Consider the following 14762-nt stretch of genomic DNA (forward strand, 5'->3'; position numbering starts at 1 on the left):
ATACTGTTCTTAAAATAGTCAGCAGTGATACCTACGAAGATTTATAACCTCGTACGATTAAAATCTAGCGGGAATTACGAAATCTTTTTAAAATGTTTTGTTACAGATGGGAAAATATTTTACAAGGACATTTTCTACTAGTAGGACATTCTATTTGGAGGAAAAATATCTAGAAATAAAGGAAAATAATGGAGTATGGGAACACGTTAAATATATAACGCTAGTAGCAATAAATTATTTATTCGTTTGAAATTCTCTGATTACTTATATCTATTTCTCACGTTGCCTTTTGCGTAATTATACATACATTCCACTTTTATTAACGTATTGGTATTTTTACAAATAGGTAAGAACATTGATATTAAATCATGCTCCTTCACGAAATTCTTTATCCTTGGAAATGTTGAAGTCTCTAGTGGCCAGTATAAAAAAAGATGAAAATGATAAAAATTTTCGTTCTATAGTTCTTCGATCTGGGCTAGAAAAAATATTTTCTGCTGGACATAATTTAAAAGAATTGGTAGGTAAATGGACCAAAAAGTAAACGTAACGGGGGTCTCTTTAATGTAAGAATTTACATTCGTCACAGCAGAATGATTGGCTTGCGTCGTTTAGACTGCTAATAATGGGAAGTACCACAAGGAAATCTTTGAAACTTGCTCAGAGTTAATGCGAACAATTACTCAAAGCCCTGTTCCTATAATTGCTGCTGTAGATGGTACAGCAACTGCAGCAGGATGTCAATTAGTGACTGCATGTGATATTGCTATTTGTACTGAAAAGAGTTCATTTTCTACACCAGGGTATTTATATTAACTGTGTTCATCAGTGTACATTTGTTGATAGGTATACATATATTATTTCTACTTTTTAGGGCCAATCTTGGAATATTTTGTTCTACACCAGGTATTCCCTTAGTTCGAAATGTATCCAAAAAAACAGCAATGTATATGCTCTTTACAGGTTCTCCTATTAATGGTAATGAAGCATATAAAGCAGGACTTGTAAGCAAAGTTGTGCCAAATGATAAACTTGGTAATTTAAATGAAGTAGACAATTAAAACAGTAGTAAATTTATAATTAAATACTAGCAAATGCATTATTTTCTGTTTAGAAGAGGAAATTGAAAAAATCACCACAGCTATAAATATGAAAAGTCGTTCAGTTTTGCATATTGGAAAAACATTTTTGTATGAGCAACTGGATCTTGATACAGCAACTGCATACTTCTTGGGAACAGAAAACATGGTCAATAATTTAAAAATGAAAGATGCTCAGGAAGGAATCAGAAGTTTCATTGAGAAGAGAAAACCTGTTTGGACCCATGATTATGAAAAAGATTAATATATATACATTGGTATAAAGTATTGTGAATTACTACTTTTATTCTCTTTATCTACTAAACTATTTCCATGGTGCTACAAATACTAAAAATATTATTTTCGTTAAACTATTTTTTCTAATAAATTGTCAGGGTTTAATAAACAATGTCATTGGTTTAATAAGTAAATTATCGTATAAGGAAGTTCATTACACCGCATAAACTGAGGTTTGAAAGATAACACTTTGTTATTTCCTACTAATTCGTAGAATTTGAAACTTTACGCAACAACAGGATGAAGTATGGGAAAAGTCGAGAAACTGCATCGATTAATACGATTCTCTTATTTGAGCGATATATGTAGGTCACATACTATGTGTCAGAAGGCACGATGCGTTGTTTTAAATCTGGTAGGTCTTCGTGTAGATAAGGAATCGTTGCGGTCTCGAAGGCCGTTAGTATCTCATTATTCGTCACAGACATCTTTTTCTTTTTCTTTGCTCATTTTTTCGGTCGTCAAATCTGTCTCCTCCCACTTTGCCTCAACTACACCAGTTCATAAATCGAGTCCAATACTAGTACTTACGTTCAGTTAGTATAACATTGGTTCCTAACAAAGTCAGAAAAAAAAAATTTGTGATACGCAACGTAGATAAAGGAGAGAGAAGCAGTGTGCTCATTTCATCGTGAAATATTGAGATTTATCCAGAACATTTCGATCGGTCTATGATCGATTTCAAGAGTTTTGATCGCGGCTGCATGAAGTTTGGTGCACTGAAGAAAAGTCGAAAGTTGTGGAGGATCAAGGGGGTCGAACCTCCCAAAATTGAGGTCTGCGAAGGGAAAGCGGCAACGATAAGCGTGAAAGAGGAAATAGCAGAGCTGCTTTTCGAAAATTGTAGCGGTTCGTTCGTTGTCTATTATTTCTGTCGTCGAGAGAGATTTGAATATTGTCATTTTGATAGAAACCTATGGATTTCGGTTTAACACGAAGTACAGTAGGCGCAGATTTTTCAAATCTAACGCGTTCTTGTTCATTTTTGTAGATTGTATAAGAATGGCAGCTATTCCGCAGGGTGTATTTGCAGCGTGCAAAGTCCGCAATAATCATGAACGCAACGTTATGATAAGACCGATGGAGGAGAGGGAAAAGGGGGGCAAAGAAAACATATTTAACATGAGACCCCCACTGGAAGGTATTTATCAGATATACAAACAATGAAAACCAGCGCTCTTTTTTCAGGACTCTGCGTTTGTTTTCTCGATTATAGTTGAGTAAGGAACGGTATTCTTACATCCTGCTGTTAAATGACATTAGTATATATTATTGATATTCTTTTAATAGTTTAATCGAAAGACACATTTGACCGTTGCATCATATGTTTGTGAAGAGATGCTTCTTTGATGTAATATTATTGCACAGAGTATGTTCGGTTTAAGTGTACACTTGCAATTACTTTTCACATTTACTTAATAGGTCTAAATAGGTTTTAAGTGAAACCATACATTTTATGGTATGTTTGAAATTATACTTAACGAAGTGCTATTCTGTTTAATTATTCACTAAATTTTCTCATAGCAGTCAATATAAATTTAAATCTGCGTTGAAAGTATGACAGTAATAACAAAATTTTATTTAGCAGATCTATCGGTCAGATTTTTAGTATACTTTGTTTATTTCCTTAAATGTTTCTCAAGATTCTGGGTAAAATGGCTATAAGAGAAATATGTTGGTTTCTGTTTGAAAAAATGAAAATTAACAGTAGAATTTCCAATGAAATTAAGCAACCTTTTAATTGTGCAGAAAAGTAATTGCATATATTGTACACATAAAGATACGTGCACGCGCAGAGAAGAAGTAAAGAAGTAAAGATGATAAAGTGCAACGGTTGAAAGTTTAACGAAGAATTAAGCATAAAATTGAGAGTTATCTTTAATTCGTAGGTTGGGAGCTGACTCCGTTGAAATACAATAGCAAACTGATGAACAGCATCTGGGGACTTTACAATCGTTATTCGGTGCATAATTTCAAGAAAAACACCGATGCCGATGAAGGGGTATTTGGAAGGTTCGTGGCGGTTTCGAGGGCGATTTTTCATTGCCACGAACCCGCCGCGAACACTGTGACTGCAGCCACTGCAGTCGTGAAAAATAATTCGTAAACTATGCAAACGATGGGAACATGAACATATTGATTTAATCTCGTTTCTAACTATAATACAAATAATCGTATATATGCAATTTGATTGATTAATGTTCAATTATGAATTCAAATGCAATAATTAAAGGGAACTGAAATACTATGCACGATTTATTATTATTGAGGGAATGCAGCAGTATTGCACATCTTTTCTATCTTTCTTTAATTAGACGTGATTAAGTGAATCTTTCGTTTTAGAGCATATGTTTCGACGCAATTGTTAAAGCGAGGAAGACACTTGGTTTGGTTAATTGTAATTGTAAAATGCGACAGGTAGCGATTTTTATGAAGAAACGCGCCTGATTATTCGTAAACGACGTAAGTGATGAAAGGACAGGTAGATATAATATGGATTATGAAGTAGCGAGGTCGTAAAATCGATCAGAAGTCGAAGTAAACATGTTTCGGGCGTCGAGACAATCGAATTGACATTAATTAAGCAGTTAAAAGGACTTGAAACTTTGGCTCGAAATGTTTAAAACCCACTTGTGAAACAGCTATAAAGGGCAAAATAAATGCACCGTGTATGGGTAATCTACTCGATGTGATTTAAAAAGACTGTCGTTAATTCGACAAATTTTGATTTTTACTGTTAAATAAATTGCAACTTTGTCATGAAAAATTGAAGCCTGGTTGCAATGAAACACACGTGTAATTCTATACCTGTTGAAAAATTGAAAGTTTAACGAAATAAATGTGAATGTTGTGAGTACTTCAATTTTCAATTGAAAGAAACACTGTGATTAGAAATGTTACACGAAGAAAGTGTCAAGTCGGAAGTTTGTCCTAGATAAATGACACTCCTTTCGACGTGATTCAGCCAATTTTGATTATGTTTCGCGGTTGTTTTACGTACTACGTATGTTCTTGGTTTCCTACGTTGCGGAAAGTCTTCTAATTTAGTGCTGCTATTAGAAATATTAACTTCCAAATCCACGGAGATCGACGAAGACGATAAATCTGGTTCTTCGTTGAATAAGAAACTTTTACACGTCTCGTTATTTTTCAATTTTTCTAGAGTTTTATCGAGAGAAACGTTTCGCTCGCTAGTTTCTTGATCGATTGAATTAACAAAATCAGTTGTTTGCTTTCTGCACGAACAACGGTTGCAAATTTCTTTCTGCGAATATAAATGAGTTTTTCTGTTACCAATGTTTTCACACACTGTGAAAATACTCTCGTTTGTGTTTCTTATAATCTTCTTCATAATCACAGCGTTCTTTATCTTGGACAAATAAAGATTTGGATATTTCGAGTGAAAATGCAGATTTCTACCTTTCCGTCTCGGTTTTCCGATTTTCGTTTGCGTAGATTTCGTTGCAGACTGCTTACTATTGTTATTCAACGAAGATACATTGATATTCTTTGGATAATTTTTGAAAAATACGCCTTTCTCGGAATTAGACGGAGACATTGGATTTTGTACTTTCAAATCTAATTCACAGCTTATATCGGAGTGTTTTTGAACAGTAGTTGGAAATATCGCTTTGTTATATTGTTCATTTGCCAATTTTGTAAATGACAATCCGCGATATATAGTTTTTACCGGTGCCGATACTGTTGTGCTTTTTACCATAGACTGTTGGACTTTAAATTTCTCCTTGGTCTGGTTGCCCTGATTTTTTAAGTATTTCATTGTAGTGGGTATCTGCCACTCGCTTCCTTTTTTCTTAATACGAAAGATGTAATCTAAAAACGAGGGCAGTGGACCGTTTAGATTTGAACAAGGATAGTGGGCCTGATAAGAAGACACAAGATATCGAATTAGTGTATGTGTGAATAATTACCGAAAGTGATTAGCTCGAAACAATTGGAAAAATAGATTTTAACAAGCAGTTTGTTTGATTAGTACGAAATTAAACGAATTTAATAACGTTTATTGTACACTATAAGTTAGTGTTCACGTTTCTATTAAATAGTTATAAGCATTCTTTGTAATTTTTTATTTATGTGCTTAAGAAATTGAAGTCAAATTTATTTTTCTATTCAAAGATTTTATTTAGAATACACTTTAAATAATTAAAAATCATAAAAATAGCGTAGAATGTGTAGATTAAGGATAAATTAACAAAACTAGCTAAATATAAATTAGGAACACGATTTTCTAATTGTTTCGAGCGATATAATTTAACGAATAAATACTTGAATACATAAAAAATCGTATACCTTTTGACTTCTGCCAGATTTCTGTTCTTTCCTCCTCGAATATGTGTTTGTCACTTTTTTCATATACTTCTTTACTTTATGCAAAACATTAATTTTGCTGTCTCTACTCTTTCTAACGTCATTTCCATGTAAAAGACTCTCTTTACTTTCAAGATAACTAGTTTTCAACGCGTTAATCTCTGCACGTAACTCGTCCAAATTGCTACTAAGCATTTTGATCTGATCGATCATTTGACCCATTTTGCGCTGATCGCGACAACATGCTTGCACAACAGACATAATAACGCTAACAAAATTATCAACTGTCTAAAAGATACAACTGTCCAAGAGAACTATATTTACGTTTCATGCAAAACAGCGAGAAAAATTCGATTTATCCTAAAAAAAAAAAAAAGAAAAACAGATACTAAATTGTTAAATATTTTTTTCCGAACATATTTGAATGCTAGCATAAATATCCACTAAATTTCATATTAATAGGAAACTTAATTCTTCCGTATGAAATAACCAAGAAAATTTACGTACGTTTAGAGATCGAACAGGGAACAAGAACAGTTCGCAATCAGACGATTCAAATGTTCTGGGTGTGTCAATCAGTATCATCTCTGAGCTTGTATTAAATATCATTTATTTGATTTGTCGTATGTTCTAGGTACATTAGTTGTCAGTCGGTGTCGTGTATTATAGCGGATTGGCTATCGACGCGTGAAGTTTGGTTTAATACAAAAACAAAAAAAAAGAGAGAAAAACGAAAAGAAAATTCTCCCTCCCTAGCACGTAGTAAACATCGACACGTAATACTATACTCGTATTTGATTTCGTATGTACAATTGTTCGCTTCTCCTCCTTTTTTTTTTTTTTTTTACATAACACATTGGCCTCTTTGTGTCGAAGTAATTATCATTTTACGAGAGACAGACGCAAACTTTGGCTAATCCCGTCGTGTCCCCCTAAACAAAAAAAAAAAAAAGCGTCTATCACAACAGCTAACACGTTTAAGATGCGAAAATAACCGTAAAAATAGTTAAAAATCAACGTAATCGGGTACACGTACATTCACATCGACGAGGAAATTTCGCGTGTTTACCATACATACAATTTTTTGCGTTTGTATATACGCGTTTTTTAATCGCGAAGCAATAATTAGATTAGACAATTTCCGTAGTAGTTCGTTGTTCGTATTATATCGTTTGCTAAACTCGAGCTGTAAAATGGCATCGTGTGATCATACTTCAATAATAAATTAACCGTATAAAAAGGACTGTTGCGTTTAGTACTATACGTAGAGTTTCTCCCGTTCTCTATTTCGTTATTTTTGTCTCTTTTTGTTTTTTCTTCTTTTCTCTCGAAAGATTTTTACACACAAGCGTTTTTCTGGAATGCTGTCGTCGATCGAATATCATCTCGTATTCCGTTCACCCGCCGGTTACATGAGTGATAAGAGTGAACCGTGTGTGTTTATTTTCTTCGTTTTTTTTTTTTTAGGCTCTAATAAATTAAGTCCTAAAAATCGAGGTAATCGGGTTGCACGTTACACGTCGTCCATGAAATCTCATTTGAACAAATACCTTGGTCGCGCGGAGAGTCTTCCGACAAGAAGCGAGAACACCGGGTGACAATAATTTCCATATCCGCGGTCTTCCTTCGAAAATGTTGTATAGGAGGTGTATGCAACGCGCGCTGTATCTCGGAGAAAGATCTCGATCGACGTGAAAATATGATAGATTAACAGTGACTTGAACATACACACGTCGATTTCCGTTCTTATCTATAATACTGATAACCGGTTTAATGTAAGACAAAATCGCTAATGAGAAAAGAGGACAAATGGCATCGCTTCTTGTCCAGAAGACTCTTTTTTTTTTCTTTTTCTCTAAATTAATACGAGCTAATAATCGTTCTTTCAGCGTTCGTCATCGCGCATCGAGCGCGTCGACTTTTCTTCTTTTTTTTTTTCTTGCTTTTAATACTTAGCAGCTAACACGTCTCTAACCTAACGCGTCTAACGGTATTATAAATAATATAGAAGACGAAATATCAGAGAAAGAAGTAGAAGTTGTGTGTGACCGATACGATTCTCCGGCTGTTGAACCATCGAGTAATAAACAGTCTCTAGCAGACCACCATCTTCCTTTTGCGTGTGTTTGCTGGGCCTGATTTTGTTCGTTTTTTTTGGTCCCTCTTTCTCTTTAGTTTTGTTTTATTTTTTGGGCACAGCCTTGTTCCTCCTGCTCCATCATCGATCGCGTCCCTCCGATACCCTTTCTTCTTTTTTTTTTCTCCATGTTTCTCTTCTCGTGGAAGCGAAGAAGACGACAGGAATTTGTGCGTTTGCGGAGATTTTTTTTGTTAAAGGAAGGCACAGATCTTAGAAAGGACGCGTTCTACTCCTGGAGAGGTTTTCTCACCCCCGGATTCTCTTTCTTTTTCTCACCCTTCAACCCACATTTTACTATTTCGTTGGGTGACCGCCTCACCAGCTCTCTCCGTCCTGAACTCGTTTTCATGTCCAAGTCATCGGCTCGTTTCAGAACGAAACTCTCTTCGAATACTCTCTCGGGCGTGGATGTGCACAGGTGTCGTGTGCTTTCCATGGACTAGCTCAGTTTAATCGGCCGTAGTACGGTCTGTCGGGAATTCGGGGAGGAATATTGGGTACGGGACGCCTATAACACAGACAGTGATTAAGTACTCGGTGCTCCTTTTCTCCTAGCAACGCGTTCAAGACGCGACGATTTTTTTTTTTTTTTTTTTTTTTTTTTTTGAGTGTGTGTGTGTACCTTGCTTTAAACTAGTAAAGCGATTGTGATTGTGTGTCAACGTGAACGTGTAAGATTTTCACCCTTCAAATGCGAATGGTAGAGAATGGAGAAAAGCGATTTTTACTATGAGGAATAGAAATCTCGATTTTTTAGGGGATATACAGCGGTACCCTGGAAATATGCAAAGTCTGGGAATTTTTTTCACAGGTAAATACTGAATGAAAAGTTTTAATTTTGTCAAGCGATGTAAATGTCACTTTCAGCTTTTCTCTCCGATTTTTGAAAAGTAAAAATGATACAAAATGGCGGGCAGTTATGGACGTTCTTGCGGAAGAGGTTTAGCGGTAAATTCTTCGGTTTTGTAAGATTTTTGCTTTCCAAAAATTGGAGAAAAATGATGAAAGTTATATTTATATTCTCTGAAAATATCTTTTCATTTAGTAGCTAGCTATGAAAAGAATTGCCAAACTTTACCTATTGTCAAGGCTGTACGATATTTAAATCTTGTGAAAGCGACAATAACTTCATGGCGATTAATGCTGGTGGAAATGAGGAAAGTGATAGAGAAAGAGGAAAAAGAACCTCCTGATGATAGTAAGGCTATCTAAAAGGTCTATGTCTTAAGAGAGTTATGCCGATGTCAGAGGTTGTATTTAATTGAATAGGAGTGTTTAATTTGCGAGAAATGTGTAGGAGGTTCCGTGACAGCTTATTAGAAAATGAAGAATTTTGTTCTCTTTCTGAGGTGTATTTTAAACGTTGCACCTTATCTCTGATTAAAAATAAACTCGTCGTTTTATACTTACATTTACAAAATCAAATTATATGCTATAAGTAAAATTATCCGCAATTTCTTCGTGTCACACGCACTCGTTAGACTTTCCTTTCTATTTTTTTTTCTTTTAGAATTGGAGAATTAACCGATAAAATTGCATTTTCTATTTTTCTAAAGTAGAATCGTTAATTTGTCGTATTTTTAATTCGTTAGGGTATAATAGAGAAGGATAGATAAGAAAAAAAATATTGAAGTAAAAAGAGTCGTAACTTGTATATCAAAAATATTTCAAACACATATCCTTAATCTCTCTTACTACTACCATTCTTAAAAGCAAATAGGAATATTTAAGCCTACCCTTTCTGATCTTTCATGCCATGTGAATTATGTATGCCAAAAATGTGAAAATCTGATAGCAAATTGTAATGCTTCTTTTTTTTTCGTATTTGAAGGGTTTCATGAACTTTCCGATGACCAATTAAATTTCCTGGACTTTAGAATTTTTGTAGAACTTCATTTCGACAAATTTAATTGGACATTTACTGTACTAAGCAATGATGTGCGAATGAACATACTTTATGTGGAGAATAGAACAGATATTTGTGTGGTATAAAGACTGGTGGTGATGAGAAAAGTAATAGCAATTGTAGAATATATATATATATACATGTATATGTCAGAGCATAAGATACATCAAACACATTTACTATTTCTAATACAGACAGATATAAATAATAACGATGAAAGTACGCAATGGATGATTGTGTAATGTGAAGTACACAAATAAGTTACGTTTATAAATAAATAAATAAACGATACAACTGAAGCAACGCGAATGGGATGATGATTTGGCAGAGAAAGAACAAATGATTGAAGATTTGCACAACATGCTGAAGCAATAGCGAAAAAATGCATGCAGAAATGAACGTATAAGACGAACATTCATTCTACAATCTCTCATGATCGTTTCCATTGTACCTCTTTAAATTTACAAACCGCTCGTTATCTTCGATTCGACCTCAATTTTAATTGCGTCTTTTCAAACGTCCTTTGGATACAGATAGATATAAGTGAATCGAATGCGAGGTAAAATCCTGGATGCTTTTGAGGAGATATTAAAAAGGTAGTGGTTTAATAAAAAAAAAAAAAAAATTAATAACGTTGAACGTGCGACAATTAGGATAATCTTACACATTCTCTGTTAGAAATAACGTTAGGCTTGTTACTTTACACGAAACGGTACATGAAATCAGGCGGAATCAGAAGGGAATTAGAGGAACACGTAAAAAAATATATCAAGTTGATGATAGACAATCAAAAACGGTCGAATGATAACATGGAACGTAAATATTACAACAAGTAGAATAGTATTTAGCTTTAGAATTTGGACGGATAATAGTATCCCTCGCGGAAATGCGTTTCTGGTCCTTTAATGATAGCATGCTGAAATAGCCAGAACAGCAGCTATCACACAGCAATAGAAAAAAAAATTAGTATTCCATTTGAGAAAATTGAGGTGATCCAGAATTCTCCTCTACACCTCTATCTACGTGAAAAGTATTTACATCTCATTATATCCCCCTCCGTATCATGCAAATTTTTCCAGATTATTGCAAATAAGTGGACAAAGTTTCTTTTTTCTCCACCTTGTGTATATAGGTAAGGAGCACAATTTGTGTAGAATCATTGGCTAAGTAACTTCGTGTATGATCTTCTTTTGCCTGCCTCGTTTACGAATTTCTCATTGTAACAAACGCTGGAGGGCAAACATTGACGATTTCATGTAACGAACGTCGTGGAGCGTAGAAAGAAAATGTTTTTATCAAGATCAGGGATGTAGAAGCTAACGGAAAGCTCTGTTAACCCATTCGCTGCGGCAGATTTCAATATAGCGACCGCAAAATCTTTCGTTTCGGCCGCATTGTTTTGAAATTTGTCTGACATTAAATTTAGTGGAAGTGGACAGAGGTAAAAAGTTACGGATTAAATTACGATAGAAGTGCACCGATGCGAGGAAAATTTTAAAGAGCGACAGCAGTGAAAGGGTTAATATTTTCGCCAGGAAACATTGGACACTCTATTTTTGCAATTTTTCGTGCCATTCTTATCAAGGGTTATCCATTGATGACGCATGAGAGTTACTTAAATTGTCGAAGTGGACAATTAATATTGTGAAAATAACGTCGGCGACGAATCCAGCTGCAAATCGTGTTTCCATTAACCTTTATTAATTACACATTCTTCTCTTCCGGTTCGTATCGCCGTGTCTCTCCCGATTTTTTACACGCTTGTAATACGTGCAAATTTATGTCTATACTCGGCCTGCGATGTACAACACAGTCACGCTTTTTTTCACTCGGTCTTACGCGCATGGTAATAATTAACTAGAGAACTTCGTTATATTTAAGGCTTTTTTAGATGGAAGCATGTACAACAGTAATCTGTCACGTGAATAAGATGCGCGTCGCAGCCACGAAACTTCGCTCAACAACGTGTTCACCACTCGCGTTTTCTTCCCGCGCGATTTGTTCTCTTCTCTTCCTCTCTCTGGATCGCGAAGCGATCTGAACGCAACTTGATCTTCGAATTTGATCGATAGTAAAAAAATCTGGATATTAGATACGGTAAAATAAGAATTTTTTTTTCGTAAAATTCGGATAAATTGGTTCTTCTTGAGAGTTTGAAAGAGAGAGAGAGAGAGTATGCGAATTGCTTTGCGTTAGAAGTTACTAATGATTGTTTCGGCTAACTATCCACTTTGTCGCAGTCACGTTCAAATTCGCTTCTCGATGAACGATTAATTCCTAGATACAGTAACAATATTGTTCTATGCTCACAAGAGAACGAACGAGATTTTCTTGTTTCTTTGTATGTTATCGGCCTCTAAAAGGTGTAATGGTGACATTGATAAACATCGTTATCGCTATTTCCATCGGATCTAGTCACGAAAGCCGAGGGTTTGTTCTCGAGGACTTGCTTATTTTTTTTAGGCTCAATACCGCAACGGATGTGTATCGTTATAAATCACACACAATATAAAGTCAAACTGAATGTGTACGAAGATATTTTGGTTGTTTTCTTTCTTTTTTTTTTCTCTCTCTTCTTTTTTCCTTTTAGAACGAAAGAATCGGTTTTTAATTGACAGTACGAGCGTGTAAAGGAACATCAAATGGGAAATCGTAAAGACTCGTTTTGTAAACCTTTATCATCGCCTTTCGTTGTGTAACATTTGTAACAAAGATTCCACCCAATCAGAGATCATCACCATTAACGATCTTAAATGCCTCTTTTGGTTTCTTTTTTGTTTTTCTTCTTCCTTCTTTAAATACAAAACAACGCTTTTTTTTTTTTTTCTTCGTTTTTATCTACGCATTTAAAGTATGTCCGTGCGTTTGAAACGAGAGAAAACTGGAATGTTCGGTATTCCGCAAGAACCTTTTGTTTTCTAAGTGGTTTTAAAGAAGTCAAGTCTTAAATAGTTTGAACGGGTTGTTAAATACGTATATCGAAGAAACTTATATACGGCAAACTGGATATATATATTAAATATTTCCGTACTCGTACGACAAGGAAAGTAATATACAAAAATAGGAATACGATTGATTTCGAAGGGTGGAACCCCTAGAATACTGTCTCGACGAACATTGAAAAAATCTGGACACACTGGAAAAAACGACACTTCTCTGTGTACGTTTCTCTACTAGCTTGATATGCCCAGTGTTTTTTTTTTTTCTTTTTTTTATAGCGCAACGCTATAAACCTCGGACGCGCGAGGCTCGGTATACATCTACTTATAATTCTATCGCTTCCTTAATACTCGTAACAAGAACAATCTTTGTTGAAAGAAACGACGCTAAAATATACAAGTTCTTTTTTTTCTTTTTTACGAAAATAAAAAGTTTCATAATCTACCGAACACGAAACATTATGACGCGCTACCGAAACGAATAACGTTATTATCTTTAACTTATACAATATACAATACAACAACGCCGTTAATCATAATAATAATAATTAGAATCATAATTACAATTATCTTTGTAACCTCAACGTATGGTCTATTTAATTCTGACATTACGGTGCATAAGGTGATCAATAGACATATGTATATATAATATATATATATATGTGTGTGTATTATGTATACTTATATGTATAAGTATGTATGTATGCGTGTATGTATATCTGTACAATAACATTACAATAATACCACTTGTGGCTGCTCGCGATAGTTTCTTTCTATCTTTTCTTTTTTGTTTTTAATCCTTTTAATATGTGTGTGCATGTTCTCATAACTCGTGTTATTTTTTTTTTTTCTTCTTTTCATCATGTGTAACATACACGATATATTTTGATACGTAACGGTTAGTAATCTGTCAATATATCCAGCAACTAGTTTTATATCGTCGAGCACGCGAGTAATCACGGGACTAGAAGCTGTCTTTCTTTCACGTCCAGTGTGAACAACACGGGGATCGACAATTGAATTCGCGAGTGCGACGTGCTTTCGTCGAGAGAGAGAGTGATTTCTGGCGTCGATTTTTGTTCCCCGAAGAAGAAATACCGTTCTTTCGAGCGAAATGTTCATTAACTCTATCTATCTGTGGACGTTGCAGAGTCCATTGAGAAAAAGGGAATCCGTGGATGTTGCGTAAATTTAGCGTAAATAAATACATCTCTGTGTGTGTGTGTGTGTGTGTACGGTGAAATTGATGTTTCGGAAAATATCGGTTAGGCCCCTTTTTACATCGAAAGGAATGTGAATTAGCAATACAACATTTCGAGGAATTTCGAATGGATAGAAATTGAGATCAATTTTTCTCCTTGAAATTGATCGATTAGAAGGAACGATAAGGGCGCAGTGACACGTGAAATTCGAATCCACTTCTTTTTTTTTTTAAGTTATTATCTGCCCAAAGAGATCTTGGACGTTTTGCTGTAACGAAAAATAATATTTTCTTTCTTTCGTTTTCTTTTCTCTTTTTTGTTTCTTTGTAATTGCACTTCGATCATCGTTCGCCAACTTTCCACGTGTCACTGCACCCACAGAGGCACAAAGAAGACTCGAACCCGTTTCTTGCGTAGCATCGCTTCTGCAACGACGAATAACGCGTTTCACAAGATATTTATGCATAAATATATATATCTATGGGAAAACCCTCGGTGGAACGGAGCTACAGAGCGAAATGCGACCGTGTTTCACGTATAAATGCAGGATAATAGACTGTTCGATAGGCGCGTTAAGATTTTCTTGCAAGAATTAAAAATGCGACAGGAATGAACACGGAATTTCTATCAGTTGGTGAATATAAACTAACGAATAAAAAAGCTCTGTGTGTAAATCGTGTAAAAAAGATGGATGAAAATATTGGGTATAAAAGTTTACGCAACTATATCTGTCTATAAGAAAATAAATATTTCTTTTCAATCGAACCTTCGTTCTATAGGCGAGATTCTACTGTAAGTTTTTCCATGGTGAAATATCAAACGTTCCGTTTCCCCGTAAGTTTTCATTCTGTATAATCTTATCGAAAATTA

General features: G+C 34.9%; 4 protein-coding genes across 4 annotated transcripts in view; 2 read left to right on the top strand and 2 right to left on the bottom strand.

The window, feature by feature from the left end:
• Nucleotides 1-1344, top strand: part of LOC108576764 (enoyl-CoA hydratase domain-containing protein 3, mitochondrial) — a 1840-nt gene extending 496 nt beyond the window's left edge. The window contains exons 2-6 of the mRNA XM_017939822.1: nt 107-193; nt 347-520; nt 616-803; nt 875-1035; nt 1115-1344. Of these exons, the coding sequence (XP_017795311.1) occupies nt 107-193; nt 347-520; nt 616-803; nt 875-1035; nt 1115-1344 (840 nt within the window). The remainder of the gene's footprint in view (nt 1-106; nt 194-346; nt 521-615; nt 804-874; nt 1036-1114) is intronic.
• A 616-nt stretch (nt 1345-1960) lies between these two features.
• LOC108576765 lies at nt 1961-3488 on the top strand. The gene is made up of 3 exons (XM_017939824.1): nt 1961-2225; nt 2368-2517; nt 3266-3488. Exons 1-3 carry the CDS (start codon nt 2048-2050, stop codon nt 3481-3483), a joined length of 546 nt encoding a protein of 181 aa, XP_017795313.1. The 5' UTR covers nt 1961-2047; the 3' UTR covers nt 3484-3488.
• A 754-nt stretch (nt 3489-4242) lies between these two features.
• On the bottom strand, nt 4243-5966 carry LOC108576768. Its single transcript, XM_017939827.1, has 2 exons — nt 5688-5966; nt 4243-5259 (listed from the first exon to the last, which is right to left on the bottom strand). The coding sequence occupies exons 1-2, from the start codon at nt 5964-5966 to the stop codon at nt 4243-4245; spliced, it is 1296 nt and encodes a 431-aa protein (XP_017795316.1).
• Nucleotides 5967-7649: 1683 nt separating this feature from the next.
• LOC108576752 (dynamin) overlaps nt 7650-14762 on the bottom strand; it is a 21205-nt gene continuing 14092 nt past the window's right edge. Inside the window, exon 15 of the mRNA XM_017939808.1 lies at nt 7650-8353. Within this exon, the coding sequence (XP_017795297.1) occupies nt 8290-8353 (64 nt within the window). The 3' untranslated portion in view covers nt 7650-8289. The remainder of the gene's footprint in view (nt 8354-14762) is intronic.

Source organism: Habropoda laboriosa, unplaced genomic scaffold (genome assembly GCF_001263275.1).
Source record: "Habropoda laboriosa isolate 0110345459 unplaced genomic scaffold, ASM126327v1 scaffold447, whole genome shotgun sequence".
Lineage (NCBI taxonomy): Eukaryota > Metazoa > Arthropoda > Insecta > Hymenoptera > Apidae > Habropoda > Habropoda laboriosa.

Bases quoted from the DNA above. Each gene is read 5' to 3' on its own strand.
- LOC108576765 (XM_017939824.1), top strand. From the start codon at position 2,048: ATGATCGATTTCAAGAGTTTTGATCGCGGCTGCATGAAGTTTGGTGCA. The intron at 2,226-2,367 runs GTTCGTTCGTTG...TCATTTTTGTAG, and splicing joins GCTTTTCGAAAATTGTAGCG to ATTGTATAAGAATGGCAGCT. The intron at 2,518-3,265 runs GTATTTATCAGA...TTTAATTCGTAG, and splicing joins CATGAGACCCCCACTGGAAG to GTTGGGAGCTGACTCCGTTG.
- LOC108576768 (XM_017939827.1), bottom strand. From the start codon at position 5,966: ATGTCTGTTGTGCAAGCATGTTGTCGCGATCAGCGCAAAATGGGTCAA. The intron at 5,260-5,687 runs GTATACGATTTT...TCTTCTTATCAG, and splicing joins AATCTGGCAGAAGTCAAAAG to GCCCACTATCCTTGTTCAAA.